We start from the raw sequence: 19427 nt of genomic DNA, 5'->3' as shown, positions 1-19427 counted from the left end.
GAAAAGGTACAGACTGAAGCATAATGCTTATACAGTACATGCCTGTCCTATATTCTTAACAAAATACTTTTTTATTCACATTTGTAATCTTCAAAAATAGCTATACAAACCATTTTCTTAAAAACCAAAAGCGAATGACTCATTCTTAAATGTATATCAGCATTGTTCCACAAGTTAACCCCAACAATAGAAATACACCTCCTTTTAATCCCTTTCTTAGCTTTTTGAACAGTACATTTACAAATGTGAATATTAAGTGAATAACTAAAACATGCAGACAATATTATGGTTCTCTGCAGTGTTTCACAGGACCTCTACTGATACACCGGCTCCTTTGCACTCTGGTTAGATGCCAGCTTCAAGTCGTTGTGCAATGACAATACATCTAATCTAATCTATTCCTTCGACTGAGTTAGACACGAGATATTGACCGTTGTACTTGCGTTTCCAGTGCTGCTGCCTGTATATATATATATATATATACTGTATATACATTTTACATTTACATTTAGTCATTTAGCTGACGCTTTTATCCAAAGCGACTTACATGTTCTGTACGACAAGCCATCAGGAAGGGCACAACTCTATCAGCTGAGCAACAATGTTCATCAAAGTGTTGAGTGCTACAGTGTAGGTTAGTTTATTAGGACAAGTGCATGACAGTAAGGTTAGTTATTATTTATTTTTTTTATTTTTTATTTTTTTTAATTCAGATAATGGTTGAAGAAGTGCGTCTTTAGTCGACGGCGAAAGATTGGACATGATTTGGCTGTCCTAACTGGGGTGGGCAGTTCATTCCACCATTGTGGGGCAAGGACTGAGAATAGGCGACTTCTCTTTGATGACCCTCCCGGAGCTCGGATAGGAGAAGATGCAGAGCGTAGATATAATCTATAATTAGAGCTCTGCGGTATGGATACATTTTGACGCATTAAGAGTTGAATCGTGACCTCAGAATGTAAATCGGTATTGAACCTGAAGGTGTTTGTGTCGTCTCATCCAGATGTGTTTCACAGGCCCGGTGCTGAGCGCTTCAACTGAGTCCAGACACCGGATATTAACAGCTCTCTCTGCTAGGGAGGGGGGGGGGGGGGGGGGTGACCTGCTGCTACCCTCACAAATCACGGCCTATCAGCTCTCTGTCTCTCTCTCTCTGTCTCTCTCTCGTTCCTTATCTCCTGTCATTAGAAATCCCAGTTTATCTTTACAACTCTCCCTCTCTGTCCATCACTCCCAGACTGATCTTATCGTTATATAATGTTCCCTCCTGCATTCCTTTCTTCTCTCTCTCTTTATCTTACTTTCTGTCTCTCTCTCTGTCTCTCTCTCTGTCTGTCTGTCTGTCTGTCTCTCTCTGTCTCTCTCTCTCTCTCTCTCTCTCTCTCTCTCTCTCTTTCTCTCTCTGTCTATCTGTCTCTCTCTCTCTCTCTCTCTCTCTCTCTCTCTCTCTCTCTCTCTCTCTCTCTCTCTCTCTCTCTGTCTATCTGTCTCTCTCTCTCTCTCTCTCTCCCCCTCTCTCTCTCTCTCTCTCTCTCTCTCCATTAGGAACTACACCATGCGCTTCATGCCCATCCCCATCACCGATGCGTCCCAGGCTCTGAAGGCCAACCCTGAGAAGACTGAGGACGCTCTGTTGAAGGTGAGATCACGATAACACACACACACGCACGCACGCACGCACGCATGCACGCACGCACGCACGCACGCACACACACACACACACACACACACACACACACACACACACACACACACACACACACACACACACACACACATAATCAAACAAGCGAGCTAGCTGGCTGCTGTCATTGCTAACAGCTAGACATCTAGGACCAGGCTAACGTTATTTCCAGGAACAAAAGCATTCATTCCGAACGTTACATCGTTGATGATTGAAATGTCTGAGCTTCCCTTCATTCACTACACGTCTCGTGTATGTACTGTATGTGACAAATACATCTCTTGAATCTTGAATCATGAATCTTAACGTATGGTTTTACTTAATAGCGAACATGAGATAATCAAACAAGCAAGCTGCACCTTATGTGACACTGTGAATATATATTTCATTTAGTTAGATAGTTAAATTATATTGACCAAATTGTTTACACTGCTGTGTTGTTTTTTACTACCTGTACCCCCCCCCCCTTCCCCATGCTCAGTATATTTTTACTGTATTTATTTCTGTATATTTTATTTCATTCTTATTCTATTTTACTCTACTCTTATCCTAGGCAACTTGATTGATTTGTGTTATTATTCTAATCTGTGACCTGTTCTGTCTAAATGTTTAAATGTTGAGCGATTTGCAGTGTCAAATTTCCCACGGGATAATAAAAGTATTTCTATTCTATTCTATTCTATTCTATTCTATTCTAGTCATTCCTAACAGCTAACGCTAGCGGACCTGGCGAGCGTATTTCGGGAACAAAAGCATTAATTCTGAATGTTACTTCACTGATGCTTGAAATGTGTGAACTTAGTGAAACGACATGGCAAACGTACAAACTGTTGCTACCATGTAACAACATCCCCAGTCTCCCCAGCTGGTAAAAACAAGGGGACATATATTATTTGGTGACAAAACCGATATTCGCATAAACGAATCGATTTCTTATAATTGAACGACTATTGGAATATTCTAAAATCGATCCCTATCCATAAAATACCTTTTCCCCCAACGCTATTTAATCAGTTGCATGGTGGGCATTGCCCTCAGGCCCACTGTGATTGGTTTGAGAAATACAAACAACCTATGATGTAGTTTTCTCCCCCTAGCGTGGAATGATAACGGGTTTTGCCAGACATCTCTCTTACACTGACAGCAATAAACATAGTCTGGAGAGAGGTCCGGTACTCTGGTATTAATGTGAAGTATTACTGCAAAGAGAGAGAGGGGGTAGAGAGACAAGGGGAGGAAGAGAGACATTAAACAAGAGGCAAGGAGAGAGAGAAATAAGAAGAGAGATAGAAAGAGGAAAATAGAGAGGAAAATAAGAAGAGAGAGGGAGAGAGAGATAAAGAGGAAGAGAAGAACAGAGAGGGAGAGAGTCTACACACAAATATACTTATTTTCAGCAGTACTATGACGTGACCTAATACAGTAATACAGCCACATAATTGTGAAATCTTCAAGTCCAGTGGGAATGTATGAAGAAGCATGGGGTGTAATTACTGAGAATCCTGCTGTTTTCTGTCCAGATCGAGAGCTATCTCTACCGGAACCATGAGACCAGGAAGTACCTCCAGGAACAAGCCTATCGGCTACAGCAGGGCATCGTCACGACAACCACACAACAGGTACACATACACTCACTCACTCACACACACACACACACACACACACACACACACACACACACACACACACACACACACACACACACACACATACACACACACACACACACACACACACACACACACACACACACACACACACACACACACACACACACACACACACACACACACACACACACACGTGAGCATTCGTACTGTGATTAAATCTGTTATTTTCCATGTTTTCAAAGTCTCTTTGGGTGTTTGCAGTTTGTGGGAAGTATATGTCTCTGATGTCTTGGTACAGTGGGCAGGTTGTTAGGAAGTGTAGCTCGGTTTCCACCTCGTCTTGTGTGCAGTGGGTATTCTGCCACTATGTGCTCTCTGTTTAGGGCCAAAATAGCAAATATTTTATAATTTAGTAAAATCTTAGTTAGCAAGTGGGACCTCGCAACCATACAGGGAAATGGGTTCTATGACGGAGTCTAATATTTTGAGACAGGTTTGAATTGGAATGTCTAGCTTGATGTTCCTTTTGATAGGTCATTCACAGCTTGGTTGAAGTTCCCTGTAGTGCTGACGTTTAGGCTGAGATAGGTATAGGTTTTTGTGTGTTCTAGGGAAATTGTATCTAGGAGGAATTTGTGTTTGTGGTGGCTTGGTCTTTTTTTGGAATGTCATAACTTTAGTTTTGGTTAGATTCACTGTCAGTGCCCAGGTCTGGGAGAATTTGTGCAGAAGGTCAAGGTGTTGCTTTAGCCCGTCTTTTGTTGGAGACAGCAGCACCAGATCATCTGCAAACGGTAGGCATTTGACTTCTGTGTCTGCTAGGGGGATGATGCCAGGTGCTGCAGTTTGTTCCAATGCGTTTGCCAGTTCATTGATGTATATGTGGAAGATGGTTGGACTCAAACTGCACCCCTGTCTAACCCCACAGCTTTGAGGAAAGAAGTCTGTGTGTTTTTCCTCAATCCTCACAGCACATGTGTTGTTGGTGTACATTGACTTCATGATGTCGTAGGTTTTCCCTCCAATGCCACTATCTAACAGTTTGTACAGCAGACCCTCGTGCCAAATTGAATCGAATGCTTTTTGGAAGTCAACAAAACAGGAGTATAATTAGCTTTTGTTTTTTGTTTATTTGGTTGTCAATTAGGGTGCTGGCTGGGGGTGAAAATGTGGTCTGTGTTGTACAGTGATTTGGTAGGAAGCCAATTTGTAATTTGCTCCGGGAGAGAGTGAGTCTCTCTCTTTCTTTCTTTCTTCTCTCTCTCTCTCTCTCTCTCTCTCTCTCTCTCTCTCTCTCTCTCTCTCTCTCTCTCTCTCTCTCTCTCTCTCTCTCTCTCTCTCTCTCTCTCTCTCTCTCTCTCTCTCTCTCTCTCTCTCTCTCTCTGACTGGTGAAGATGTTTTGCTGCCCTACTCTGGTGCCTCTTTCTTTCTCTTGATTGCCTTTCATCTGATAACAAGTGGAAAATCTGGTTTTAAAGAATGTTATTGCCGTGTTGTCATTCTGTGGGGTCGTCTGTGCACTGTGTGCTCTGGAGAACGTTCTGGCAAGAGAACGGGTGGGCAGAATGTGAACCATATTTACATTTACATTTAGTCATTTAGCTGACGCTTTTATCCAAAGCGACTTACAAGTTCTGTACGACAAGCCATCAGGAAGGGCACAACTCTATCAGCTGAGCAACAATGTTCATCAAAGTGTTGAGTGCTACAGTGTAGGTTAGTTTATTAGGACAAGTGCATGACAGTACGGTTAGTTAGGGTTAGATTTTTTTTTTTTTTTTAATTCAGATAATGGTTGAAGAAGTGCGTCTTTAGTCGACGGCGAAAGATTGGACGTGATTCGGCTGTCCTAACTGGGGTGGGTAGTTCATTCCACCATTGTGGGGCAAGGACTGAGAATAGGCGACTTCTCTTTGATGACCCTCCCGGAGCTTGGATAGGAGTAGGTCTGAGGCGGCCAGAAGATGCAGAGCGTAGGGGTCTTGAGGGTGTGTAGTTAGAGACCATTGACCGGAGGTAGGCGGGAGCGGTTCCCTTTGCCGCACGGTATGCTAGGTCGAGGGCCTTGAAGCGGATTCGTGCAGCAATGGGGAGCCAGTGCAGGTCCCTAAGAAGTGGGGTGACATGGGCCGACTTCGGTAGGTTTGAGATCAGGCGGGCCGCTGCGTTCTGAATGAGTTGAAGAGGCTTAGTGGCAGTGGCCGGGAGGCCAGCGAGCAGTGCATTGCAGTAGTCGAGGCGGGAGATGACTGTTGATTGGACGAGGAGTTGGGTGGCTTCTTTTGTCAGGAAGGGGCGTATCCTTCTGACGTTGCTCAGGAGGAATCGGCAGGTTCTGGTCGTCGCTGCGATGTGAGCAGAGAAGTTCAACTGGTCGTCGAGGACAACACCAAGGTTCTTGGCGGTCGGGGACGCAGTCACAGCTGTATTCTCGACTGTGATTGAAAGGTCGGTTAGGGGGGAGGATTTGGCCGGCAGGTGGAGCAATTCTGTTTTGCTTAGGTTCAGTTTGAGGTGGTTGGACGTCATCCAGGCTGAGATGTCGGACAGACAGGCCGAGATCCGCTCAGAGACGTGGATATCTGAGGGAGGGAAGGAGAGGAAGAGTTGAGTATCGTCGGCATAACAATGGTAGGAGAAGCCATGAGACGTGATAATGTTACCCAGTGATTTAGTGTAGAGGGAGAAGAGAAGGGGTCCTAAAACCGAGCCCTGGGGGACACCCGTCCGCAGGGGGCGGGTGGCCGACAGGGTCCCTCTCCATGACACTTGGTAGGAGCGGTCATTGAGGTATGATGACAGCCATGTCAGCGCAGAGCCAGCCACTCCCATTCCTGCGAGGGCCGCAAGGAGGATCTGGTGGTTGACTGTGTCGAAGGCTGCAGATAGATCTAGGAGAATCAGGACAGAGGAGAGGCCTTTCGCTTTTGCTAAGTGAAGTGCCTCTGTGACCGCAATGAGGGCTGTCTCTGTGGAGTGACCAGTCCTGAAGCCTGACTGATTAGGGTCTAGGATGTCATCCTGTAAGAGATAAGCAGTAAGTTGGTTGGATACAGCACGTTCAAGTGTTTTAGAAAGGAAGGAGAGAAGAGAGACAGGACGGTAGTTGCCTATGACGGTAGGGTTCAGGGTTGGTTTTTTTATGAGCGGCGTGACTCTGGCTTGTTTTAGGGAGGTGGGGACCACCCCCGAGTTGAGTGAGGAGTTGATGGTTGCAGTTATGAATGGGAGGATGTCTGGTGCTATGGTCTGGAGGAGTGGGGAGGGTAGCTGGTCCAGCTGGCAAGTAGTCGGACGGTTTGACGTTACCAGTGTCAGGGTCTCTGCTTCTGTAATGGGAGAGAAAGATGACAGAGTGAAGGATGAGGTTCTCGATTCAGCATTTGGAATGGGTGGGGGTTGGGAGAAGGAGCTGCGGATGTTCTCCACTTTTTCCTCAAAGAAGATCGCAAAGTCTTCGGCAGAGAAAGATGAGGGAGGGGGGGGTGGGGGGGGAGTGAGGAGGGAGGACATGGTAGCATGCAGTTTGCGAAGATTCTTGGCAGAGGCCTCGATCCTATGGTGGAAGAAAGAAGCTTTGGCATTAGTGATGGTTTTGGAGAATGTTAACAAGAGGTTGTGATATGTGTCGATGTCAGCAGTGAGGCGTGACTTTCTATACTTCCTTTCAGCTGCTCTCAGGACCTGTCTTTGTTCTCTCACTGGATCTGTCAGCCATGGACTGGGTGGGGAACGGCGGGCAGGTTTCTCAACGAGGGGACAGAGCTTGTCGAAGGAGGTTGCAAGGGCTGAAAGGAGGGTGGAGGTTGCCATCTCTGTGGAGAGAGCAGAGAAGGTGTCACTCAAAGGTAGAGCGGATAGTATGTCAGAGGAGAGGGTGGAGGGGGATAGGGAGGGCAGGTTGCGTCTGAGTGAGACTGTTTGAGTTGGGGTGAAGACCTTTCGGTTAAGCATGAGAGTTAGTGAGAAGGATATGAAGGAATGGTCAGATACATGTAGGGGAGTTACCGTGGTGTTAATGATGCTGGAGTTACGGGAAAATATGAGATCCAAGGAGTTGCCTGCTTTGTGGGTGGGAGGCATGGCAGTGGGAGTCAGGTCAAACGATTGTAGGAGGGAGACTACTATGACTGACTGAGATGAGTCAGGCAGGTTGAAGTCGCCCAGTAGAAGGAGAGGGGTACCATCTTCCGGTAAGGAGCTAAGAAGCATGTCCAGCTCATCTGTGAAGTGATCGAGTGTACCTGGAGGGCGGTAGAGTGTAACAATGGTGAGATTGAAAGGATTAGAGACAGATACTGCATGATATTCGAGAGAGGAGAGTGACAGTTCTGGGAGTGGTGTTACGTTTGTAGCCCATGAAGGAGATGTCATGAGGGCAGTGCCTCCACCCCGTCTGGAAGGTCGAGGTGTGTGAGTGAAGTTATAGTTTGTAGATAATGCTGCAGGTGTTGATGAGTTATTGGGGGTTATCCAGGTCTCAGTTAGAGCCAGGAGCTGCAGATTTAGACTATGGGCGTAGGCAGTAATGAAGTCAGCTTTCTTGACTGCTGATTGACAATTCCATAAGCCTCCCCGTACTGTGACAGGTGTATTAGTGGCTGTAGGAGGGTAGGAGAGATTAGCCGGGTTGCTAGCAAACTGGCGTGGATGGGTAGAGTCAGTTCTGGAGGAGCAGATTGTGGATATAGGTATGAGACACATTGTCTTGTCAAGAGTGGCAGGGAGGAAGTAGAGAGATAGCAGTGTGGGAGGGAAATATAGGATTATGGTGTACTTAGCACTGGGTGGATCGGTGGATCCCTCGGCAGAGAACTCCAGGAAAACTCCTCCTCTTTGTCCCTCTTCGTTTCTCGACGCTTCGCTGACGCTACACCAGCAAGCCTTTAAATCACTATCACTATCACTAATTAGTGCTGTCTTAACACCTGGCCCTTAATGGGGGCACTTAACAAAACAAAATGGCCGTTTTAAACACGCCCCTTTAATCAAGTCAGCTGGTTCCTCACTTTTAAGATTCACTAATAAACTTAAAATGGCTTACCCTAGTTTTCAGTATAAAGCAATGTTTCTCAGTGAGTGTGTCCTGTCCTTCCTTAACAGAGCCCAGTACAGAGTGATTTCAACACAGTGTGGACCTCTGCTTTTAAACAGGGCAGGCTCTTAATGGCTCACTCAGCAAATCAGATGCTACTAGTAAACAGGAAACAGTCCCTTAATGGGGGCACTTAACTAAACAAAATGGCCGTTTTAAACACGCCCCTTTAATCAAGTCAGCTGGTTCCTCACTTTTAAGATTCACTAATAAACTTAAAATGGCTTACCCTAGTTTTCAGTATAAAGCAATGTTTCTCAGTGAGTGTGTCCTGTCCTTCCTTAACAGAGCCCAGTACAGAGTGATTTCAACACAGTGTGGACCTCTGCTTTTAAACAGGGCAGGCTCTTAATGGCTCACTCAGCAAATCAGATGCTACTAGTAAACAGGAAACAGTCCCTTAATGGGGGCACTTAACTAAACAAAATGGCCGTTTTAAACACGCCCCTTTAATCAAGTCAGCTGGTTCCTCACTTTTAAGATTCACTAATAAACTTAAAATGGCTTACCCTAGTTTTCAGTATAAAGCAATGTTTCTCAGTGAGTGTGTCCTGTCCTTCCTTAACAGAGCCCAGTACAGAGTGATTTCAACACAGTGTGGACCTCTGCTTTTAAACAGGGCAGGCTCTTAATGGCTCACTCAGCAAATCAGATGCTACTAGTAAACAGGAAACAGTCCCTTAATGGGGGCACTTAACTAAACAAAATGGCCGTTTTAAACACGCCCCTTTAATCAAGTCAGCTGGTTCCTCACTTTTAAGATTCACTAATAAACTTAAAATGGCTTACCCTAGTTTTCAGTATAAAGCAATGTTTCTCAGTGAGTGTGTCCTGTCCTTCCTTAACAGAGACCAGGGTTCAATTCAATTTTTAATCCAGTGCGTGTGTGTGTGTGCGTGTGTGCGCGTGTGTGCGTGTGTGCGTGTGTGTGTGTGTGTGTGTGTGTGCGTGTGCGTGTGCGTGTGCGTGTGCGTGTGCGTGTGTGTGTGTGTGTGTGTGTGTGTGTGTGTGTGTGTGTGCAGATGATTGACAGGATCTGTGTGAAGGTACAGGACCATCTAAACTCTCTGAGGAACTCGGAGACGGACGCCATCTTGGATGACGTAAAGTCGGCGGAGAGCCTCATCAAAGATGCCAGGAACTCTAAAACGGTGAGCAGAGACATCATGGTACATGTTGTCTTAACTATAACCCCCCCCCCCCTCCTTCCTCTTTCTCATCGCTCTCTCTCTCTCTCTCTCTCCACCTCCCTCTCACTGCTGAGCTCAACCCTTCCATTCGACCCTCCCTGTCCCCTCTTTCTATCTCTCTCTGTCTCTGTCTCGCTCTCTCTCTGTCTCTCTTTCTCTCTCTCTGTCTCTCTCTCTCTCATCTGTCTATTTCTGTCTCCTCTGTCTCTCTCTCCTCTGTCTCTCTCTCTCTCCTCTGTCTCTCTCGTCTGTCTCTCTATCCTCTGTATCTCTGTTTCTCTCTCTCCTCTGTCTCATCTATAACTCTGCTATCCTCTCTCATATCTCTCTCATCTATTATAACTCTGCTCTCCTCTCTCATATATATATATCTCATCTATAACTCTGCTATCCTCTCTCTCTCATCTATAACTCTGCTCTCCTCTCTCTCTCTCATCTATAACTCTGCTATCTCCTCTCTCTCTCTCATCTATAACTCTGCTCTCCTCTCTCTCTCTCATCTATAACTCTGCTATCCTCTCTCTCTCATCTATAACTCTGCTATCCTCTCTCTCTCATCTATAACTCTGCTATCCTCTCTCTCTTATCTATAACTCTGCTCTCCTCTCTCGCTCATCTATAACTCTGCTCTGCTCTCCTCTCTCTCTCATCTATAACTCTGCTATCCTCTCTCTCATCTATAACTCTGCTCTCTCTCATCTATAACTCTGCCCTCTCTCTCTCATCTATAACTCTGCGCTCTCTCTCATCTATAACTCTGCTATCTCTCATCTATAACTCTGCTATCTCTCTCTCATCTATAACTCTGCTATCCTCTCTCTCATCTATAACCCTGCCCTCTCTCATCTATAACTCTGCTATCTCTCTCTCATCTATAACTCTGCTATCCTCTCTCTCTCTCATCTATAACTCTGCTATCCTCTCTCTCTCATCTATAACTCTGCTCTCCTCTCTCGCTCATCTATAACTCTTCTCTCCTCTCTCTCTCTCATCTATAACTCTGCTATCCTCTCTCTCTCATCTATAACTCTGCTCTCCTCTCTCTCTCTCTCATCTATAACTCTGCTATCCTCTCTCTCATCTATAACTCTGCTCTCTCTCATCTATAACTCTGCCCTCTCTCTCTCATCTATAACTCTGCGCTCTCTCTCATCTATAACTCTGCTATCTCTCATCTATAACTCTGCTATCTCTCTCTCATCTATAACTCTGCTATCCTCTCTCTCATCTATAACCCTGCCCTCTCTCATCTATAACTCTGCTATCTCTCTCTCATCTATAACTCTGCTCTCCTCTGCTCTCTCTCATCTATAACTCTGCTCGCCTCTCTCTCTCTCATCTATAACTCTGCTCTCCTCTCTCTCATCTATAACTCTGCTCTCCCCTCTCTCTCATCTATAACTCTGCTCTCCTCTCTCTCTCATCTATAACTCTGCTCTCTCTCATCTATAACTCTGCTCTCTCTCTCATCTATAACTCTGCTCTCCTCTCTCTCTCATCTATAACTCTGCTCTCCTCTCTCTCATCTATAACTCTGCTCTCCTCTCTCTCTCTCATCTATAACTCTGCTCTCCTCTCTCTCTCTCATCTATAACGCTGCTCTCCTCTCTCTCATCTATAACTCTGCTCTCCCCTCTCTCTCATCTATAACTCTGCTCTCCTCTCTCTCATCTATAACTCTGCTCTCCCTCTCTCTCATCTATAACTCTGCTCTCCTCTCTCTCTCATCTATAACTCTGCTCTCTCTCATCTATAACTCTGCTCTCTCTCTCATCTATAACTCTGCTCTCCTCTCTCTCTCATCTATAACTCTGCTCTCCTCTCTCTCATCTATAACTCTGCTCTCCTCTCTCTCTCTCATCTATAACTCTGCTCTCCTCTCTCTCATCTATAACTCTGCTCTCCTCTCGCTCATCTATAACTCTGCTCTCCTCTCTCTCATCTATAACTCTGCTCTCTCTCTCTCATCTATAACTCTGCGCTCTCTCATCTATAACTCTGCTCTCTCTCTCTCCTCTCTCCCTCTCATCTATAACTCTGCTCTCCTCGTTCTCTCTCTCATCTATAACTCTGCTCTCCTCTCTCTCATCTATAACTCTGCTCTCCTCTCTCTCATCTATAACTCTCCTCTCTCTCTCATCTATAACTATGCTCTCTCTCTCATCTATAACTCTGCTCTCCTCTCTCTCATCTATAACTCTCCTCTCTCTCTCTCATCTATAACTCTGCTCTCTCTCTCATCTATAACTCTGCTCTCCCCCCTCTCCTCTCTCTCTCTCTCATCTATAACTCTGCTCTCCTCTCTCTCTCTCATCTATAACTCTGCTCTCCTCTCTCTCATCTATAACTCTCCTCTCTCTCTCTCATCTATAACTCTGCTCTCCCCCCTCTCCTCTCTCTCTCTCTCATCTATAACTCTGCTCTCCCCCCTCTCCTCTCTCTCTCTCATCTATAACTCTGCTCTCTCTCTCTCTCTCTCTCTCTCTCTCTCTCTCTCTCTCTCTCTCTCTCTCTCTCTCTCTCTCTCTCTCTCTCTCTCTCTCTCATCTATAACTCTGCTCTCCCCCCTCTCCTCTCTCTCTCTCTCATCTATAACTCTGCTCTCCTCCCTCTCCCCTAGCTCCTCCCTAACCTGTACCACCTGGGAGCAGCATCCAGAGAGGAGGTGAACGGCTGCTCGCTGGGCCCCATCCAGGAGAAGCTGGAGTCCATGGCAGGAGAGGTGGCCACCGTCATGGACCAGCAGCTGCAGGTAAACCACAAAACAACACGGCTCTATGGCATCCTAGCTACGTGGGAGCCACCGTGCAGGGACCAGGACCCTGCTCCAGGTGTACCCTCTCCACCGTGCAGGGACCAGGAACCTGCTCCAGGTGTACCCTCTCCACCGTGCAGGGACCAGGAACCTGCTCCAGGTGTACCCTCTCCACCGTGCAGGGACCAGGACCCTGCTCCAGGTGTACCCTCTCCACCGTGCAGGGACCAGGAACCTGCTCCAGGTGTACCCTCTCCACCGTGCAGGGACCAGGAACCTGCTCCAGGTGTACCCTCTCCACCGTGCAGGGACCAGGAACCTGCTCCAGGTGTACCCTCTCCACCGTGCAGGGACCAGGAACCTGCTCCAGGTGTACCCTCTCCTCTCTCCTCCCTCCTCCCTCCTCTCTCCTCTCTCCTCTCTCCTCTCTCCTCTCTCCTCTCTCCTCTCTCCTCTCTCCTCCCATCTCTCCTCCCTCCTCCTCTCATCTCTCCTCCCTCCTCTCTCAGCTCTCCTCTCTCTCTCATCTCTCCTCTCTCCTCTCTCCTCACTCCTCACTCCTCTCTCCTCTCTCCTCTCTCCTCTCTCCTCACTCCTCTCTCCTCACTCCTCTCTCCTCTCTCCTCACTCCTCTCTCCTCTCTCCTCACTCCTCTCTCCTCACTCCTCTCTCCTCTCTCCTCACTCCTCTCTCCTCTCTCCTCTCTCCTCTCTCCTCTCTCCTCTCTCCTCCTATCTCCTCTCTCCTCTCTCCTCCCTCCTCCCTCCTCTCTCCTCACTCCTCTCTCCTCCCTCCTCTCTCCTATCTCCTCTCTCCTCTCTCCTCTCTCCTGCCTCCTCTCTCCTCTCTCCTCACTCCTCTCTCCTCTCTCCTCTCTCCTCCCTCCTCTCTCCTCCCTCCTCCCTCCTCCCTCCTCTCTCCTGCCTCCTCTCTCCTCTCTCCTCTCTCCTCTCTCCTGCCTCCTGCCTCCTCTCTCCTGCCTCCTCTCTCCTCTCTCCTCTCTCCTCTCTCCTCTCTCCTCTCTCCTCCCTCCTCCCTCCTCTCTCCTCTCTCCTCTCTCCTCTCTCCTCTCTCCTCTCTCCTCCCTCCTCTCTCCTGCCTCCTCTCTCCTCACTCCTCTCTCCTGCCTCCTGCCTCCTCTCTCATCTCTCCTCTCTCCTCTCTCCTCTCTCCTCCCTCCTCTCTCCTCTCTCCTCCCTCCTCCCTCCTCTCTCCTCTCTCCTCCCTCCTCCCTCCTCTCTCCTCTCTCCTCCGTCCTCCCTCCTCTCTCCTCTCTCCTCCCTCCTCCCTCCTCTCTCCTCCCTCCTCCCTCCTCTCTCCTCTCTCCTCCCATCTCTCCTCCCTCCTCCTCTCATCTCTCCTCCCTCCTCTCTCAGCTCTCCTCTCTCTCTCATCTCTCCTCTCTCCTCTCTCCTCTCTCCTCACTCCTCACTCCTCTCTCCTCTCTCCTCTCTCCTCTCTCCTCTCTCCTCACTCCTCTCTCCTCTCTCCTCACTCCTCTCTCCTCTCTCCTCTCTCCTCTCTCCTCACTCCTCTCTCCTCTCTCCTCACTCCTCTCTCCTCTCTCCTCTCTCCTCTCTCCTCTCTCCTCCCTCCTATCTCCTCTCTCCTCTCTCCTCCCTCCTCTCTCCTCACTCCTCTCTCCTCCCTCCTCCCTCCTCTCTCCTATCTCCTCTCTCCTCTCTCCTGCCTCCTCTCTCCTCACTCCTCTCTCCTCTCTCCTCTCTCCTCTCTCCTCCCTCCTCTCTCCTCCCTCCTCTCTCCTCCCTCCTCTCTCCTCCCTCCTCCCTCCTCTCTCCTGCCTCCTCTCTCCTGCCTCCTCTCTCCTCTATCCTCTCTCCTCTCTCCTCTCTCCTCTCTCCTCCCTCCTCCCTCCTCTCTCCTCCCTCCTCTCTCCTCTCTCCTCCCTCCTCTCTCCTCCCTCCTGCCTCCTCTCTCCTCACTCCTCTCTCCTCTCTCCTGCCTCCTGCCTCCTCTCTCCTCTCTCCTCTCTCCTCTCTCCTCCCTCCTCTCTCCTCCCTCCTCTCTCCTCTCTCCTCCCTCCTCTCTCCTCTCTCCTCACTCCTCTCTCCTGCCTCCTCTCTCCTCTTGTTATGTACTAGAGGCCTGATCACTCTGTGTCACGGGGCATGTAGGTGAGGGCTGCCACTTAGTTAATTAGTGCTGATTGGTTACCTGCTGGGAGGTTTAAAACCAGCCAGGCACACACACATGCAGGGTCTGTGTTTAGAAGAGTGTGGGTTACCAGATAGATTGTCACGTTCTTCCAGTCCTTATCCTTTTATCTTACACTAGTAATTCCTTAATATAGTAGCACTTGAGTTAATACACAGGTTTTGGTGTCGGTTTTGCACATAGGTTGCGGGCCTTGAGCCAGGGTCGTAACAATTGGGCGCTCATCCGGGATCTTTTACCCCTAGAACTTTGTTTGGTGTTTTTTTTTGTGTTGCACGGGGTGTCATCATATTATGGTTTGGGTGGTGTTCGTTACATTTGGTGTAACGTGGGGGCTGAGCCATTTCATCAAACAGGTGAGTATGCCGTATTTGTTTGTAATTTGATGTGACTACTTATGCTGTTAAAATATATAGTTTAGTAGGCACCACATGTAGATAGGGACATTATTTTCTGGTTGTGGGTTAGCGTCCGGTGCACCACGTACTCCTGGGGCGGTCAATGAAATGATTGTATATGATCTTTGACTGGTAGCAGGTGTGGTTGAAGAAAGTTAGGTCTACAGGGCATTAGTTTAAGGGTAGGTAGGTTAGGGCGGCCAGGAAACACAGGTAGTGTGGTAGGGCTTGAATTAGTGTTTCTTAGGGTAGACATGTGGTAGGCCGGGTTTTTTTTTCTTTTTTTCTGCAGTTTAGACGTAGAAGCATATGTGGTCACATCAGGTTAGAAGGCGCACCTGTTTGGAATTGTTTGTTGGATTTATTTTGTTTTGTTTGTTTGAGTGTTTGTTGAGCATACCTGGTAGCACCTAACACCCTGAGTGTATGTCACGTCTATTTAGGGTGGGTGTGGTTTTTTTTTTTTTGGTTTTTTTTACGTCCTTGAGATGTGCGCTCCGTAGCACACATTGCCACAGCGTCCCTTTATGGTTGTTATTAGTGGCTTTGGCATTCAGTATGGTTCTTCAGTGGTTCGTCGTGGTTCTTTAGTCGTTCTTCGGTGGTTCTTTGGTGTTTCTTTGGTGACTCTATGGTGAACGGGTGGTGGCGCTGGTGTAGGAAGGATGGCTTCCGTTAGGGATTTTGTTGATCTCCCTTCACATGACTTGTTGGAGAGGTTTTCCAAAGAACAGCTTCTGGAGCTTGCTGTACACTACAAGGTGGAGCTTTCTCCCAGTGAGAAACGGTTGAAGCCATCTGCCTTGAGTGCTTTAAGGGTGTTGCTCATTAGAGGGCAGGTGCTTGAGGAGAGGGTGGAGCAGCCTCCTTCGTCTGACGCGTCTCCGCTTTTATCTGGTGCAGAGGGTGAATGGAGGGTTAGAGAGTTGGAGTTTAAGGAGAGGCAGCTACACCAAGAGCGTGAGGAGAGGAGAGAGGAGCGTGAGCTTAAGGAGAGGAGAGAGGAGCGTGAGCATGAGCGTGAGCTTAAGGAGAGAGAGAGGAGCGTGAGCTTAAAGAGAGGAAAGAGGAGCGGGAGCTTAAGGAGAGACAAATGTTGCTGGAGCACGAGCGTGCGCAGAAGGAGCTTGAGTATAAGCATGCTGCCTTACAGGCGGGTGTTCTGCATCCAGAGTCACGTTCCGGTTTTGATGTAGGCAGGAATATTAGGATGGTGCCTCCGTTTTTTGAGAAAGACGTGGAAAGATATTTCCCCCTTTTTGAACGGGTGGCAACCACATTGAAGTGGCCTGATACCGCCTGGACACTGCTGCTGCAATGTGTTTTGGTTGGTAGGGCACAAGAAGCCTACACTGCTCTGTCCCTTGAACAAAGCGCTGATTATGAACTTGTTAAAGCTTCCATATTGAGGGCTTATGAGTTGGTCCCCGAGGCCTATCGTCAGCGTTTTAGAGGTTATCGTAGGCAGGAGGGGCAGTCTTATGTTGAATTTGGAAAAGAGAAGGAGAACCTGTTTGACCGGTGGTGCACCTCGCAGAAAGCAGAGTCAAGGGAGCAGCTCAGACAGTTGGTTCTCCTAGAGGAATTTAAAAGGTGTGTTCCTGATAACGTGTCCACACATCTAAATGAGCATAAGGTATCGAAGATAGCCGACGCTGCTGTCTTGGCTGATGAGTTTGTGTTAACACACAAATCTGTCTTTGTAGAGGAGGGCCGTGTGGAGTCCAGGGGTAGTAGGCGTCCTTCTCAGGGGAGCCGGTTCCCGGCACCCGTGTCTGCTGGTCGGTTTACTTCGACTCCTAGGCAAGGTGGCTCTGCTAGTGCATTCCCAGAGGGGGTTATCTGTTTTTACTGTAAGGAGCCTGGTCATATCGTTGCTGGATGCCCTGTGCTTAAGCAGAAAAATGTAAAAACGGTGGCTCTGGTAGAAATCATGGACAGGACACCTATGCCGACATTAGAGGCTGGGGTGCGAAGTATCAAAGGTGCAGACAGGGAGCTAGAGGGCTCCTCAACATTTATGATGGATGGATTTGTTTCACTGGTTGGTGCATTAGGATCAAGGCAGGCTATTACAATATGGAGAGATACAGGAGCTTTCCAGTCTCTCATTCTGGATGGGATTTTGCCATTTTCGGAAGATTCTTCATTGCATTCCGGTGCCATTGTTCAGGGCTTTGGAGGAGGCTTTGTGAATACTCCTTTGCATGAGGTCTCGCTAAACTCTCCCTTAGTATCAGGCAATGTTGTCGTAGGAGTGTGTTCTCACATTCCCATAAAGGGGGTGTCCTTCATTCTAGGGAACGATTTGGCCGGTGGCAAAGTGCTGGCTACTCCAGTTGTAGTTCCCGTCCCTGTAGTTTCTGAGGTTCCTGATGAGCTCGCACAGAAGCATCCAGGAGTGTTTCCTGTGTGTGCGGTAACACGCGCAATGTCAAAGGTCCAATGTGACACCCATGAGGTTGTTAACTTAGATGGTGATATGACACTTAGTGACACGTTCTTTGTTGAGTTGAAAAGTGGCCCTGATGAGGGTTTTGGTAAGGTGATACCGTCTCATGAGCAGTTGGTACTAGAGCAAAACAAGGATGTCTCCTTGTCGTCCCTCTTTGAAGAGGCGGTTTTAGAGGATGCAATGGTAGATACGTCTCAAGGATACTTTGTTAGCAATGACGTGCTCATGAGAAAGTGGACACCACCTAACCTGTCCAGTCTGGATGACTGGGGCAGTGTGTTTCAGATTGTTGTTCCAGCCGTGTATCGTCCTGATATACTGCATCTAGCACATGATCATGATCTTGCTGGTCACATGGGGGTCAGGAAGACTTATGACCGTGTGCTGAGACATTTTTGTTGGCCTGGTTTGAAGTCAGATGTGGCACAATATTGTCGCTCGTGCCATGTGTGTCAGGTGGTTGGTAAACCAAACCAGAAGATCCCTCAGGCTCCTCTGCAGCCTATCCCTGCCGTTGGGGAACCTTTTGAGCGGATCCTCATTGACTGTGTTGGTCCCCTCCCTCGAACTAAGACAGGGAACCAGTACCTTTTGACTATTATGTGTGCAGCGACCCGTTTTCCTGAAGCCATCCCTTTACGCAAGATCACAGCCCCAGCTATATCCAAAGCTCTGGTTAGGTTTTTTTCGACGTTTGGTCTACCAAAGGTCATTCAATCAGATCAAGGGTCTAACTTCATGTCCCGTCTCTTTGCTCAGGTCCTCCAGCAGTTGTCTATCCAGCATTGCCCTTCCTCTGCCTATCATCCAGAGTCCCAGGGGGCGCTGGAGAGATTTCACCAGACTATCAAAACAATGCTGCGGGCATATTGTACGGAGTTCGACAAAGACTGGGATGATGGAATTCCTTTGCTTCTGTTTGCTGCTAGGGAGGTAACCCAGGAGTCTCTTGGATTCAGCCCGGCTGAGCTGGTGTTCGGCCACACAGTGAGGGGTCCTTTGAAACTGCTGAAGGAAAAGTGGTTGGCTGACCAGACTCCTTCCTCTACTAATTTGTTGGACTATGTGTGTGACTTCAGGCTTAAGCTTAGTAGAGCATGTGAACTAGCGAAAGAGAACCTAAAGGTAGCCCAAGGAAAAATGAAGGTGTGGTATGATAGGCGGGCCCGACATAGGGTGTTCTCACCGGGAGACAAGGTGTTGGTTCTCTCGCCTATTCTTGGGTCTGCATTACAGGCTAAATACAGTGGGCCATACTCCATTGAGCGCAAAGTTGGTGAGGTCGACTACTTGATTAAAACTCCCGACCGCAGGCGCAAGAGTAGATTATGTCACGTCAATATGTTGAAGGCGTACAATGATAGGGCTCAGATGGACCAGTCAGGGGTCAAGCCTGTGGCTATTCTGACAGTTTCTGCATCTCCTATTGTGGCCGACTGTTCTGTGTCGAAGGAGATTTCTCAGGGCAGGTTGCCAAACACCCAGATACTAGGTGACTTGGACTCACACCTGTCGTACTTGCCACTTCCTGAGCGTGCGGATGTGGTGCGCCTACTTAGACAGCATACACGTTTGTTTTCTGATGTCCCTAGTCGTACTAATGTACTCGAGCACGACATTGATGTTGGTAGTGCAGGGCCAATTAAGCAACATGCCTACAGGGTGAATCCGGAAAAACGACGGATCTTGAGTAAGGAAGTAGACTATATGGTGAGACATGGCATTGCGGAGCCCAGCTCTAGTGCGTGGAGCTCCCCCTGCCTGCTTGTTGATAAGCCAGACTGCACTCATCGGTTCTGTACTGACTTCCGTAAAGTTAATGCAGTAACCAAGCCGGACTCGTACCCTCTTCCTCGGATGGACGACTGTATCGATCGGGTGGGTTCAGCAGCCTTTGTAAGTAAATTGGATTTGCTGAAGGGATACTGGCAGGTTCCGCTTACTCCGCGAGCACGTGAGATATCCGCTTTTGTCACACCAGAGAGTTTCTGCCAGTATACAGTGATGGCCTTTGGCATGCGAAATGCCCCAGCGATGTTTCAGCGGCTAGTGAACAAGGTCCTG

General features: G+C 48.1%; 1 protein-coding gene across 1 annotated transcript in view; it reads left to right on the top strand.

Annotated features, from left to right (window-relative positions):
- The window catches only part of LOC311245930 (F-actin-uncapping protein LRRC16A-like), a gene marked incomplete at its 3' end in the record, with an annotated part of 192389 nt that overhangs the window by 163326 nt on the left and 9636 nt on the right, over positions 1 to 19427 (top strand). Inside the window, 4 exon segments of the mRNA XM_084335954.1 lie at positions 1546 to 1639; positions 3205 to 3303; positions 9413 to 9541; positions 12201 to 12332. Coding sequence (XP_084192080.1) covers positions 1546 to 1639; positions 3205 to 3303; positions 9413 to 9541; positions 12201 to 12332 — 454 coding nt within the window.

This window comes from Notolepis coatsorum (genome assembly GCF_963971535.1).
Source record: "Notolepis coatsorum genome assembly, chromosome: 19".
Lineage (NCBI taxonomy): Eukaryota > Metazoa > Chordata > Actinopteri > Aulopiformes > Paralepididae > Notolepis > Notolepis coatsorum.
This window is presented reverse-complemented; position numbering and strand designations above follow the sequence as displayed.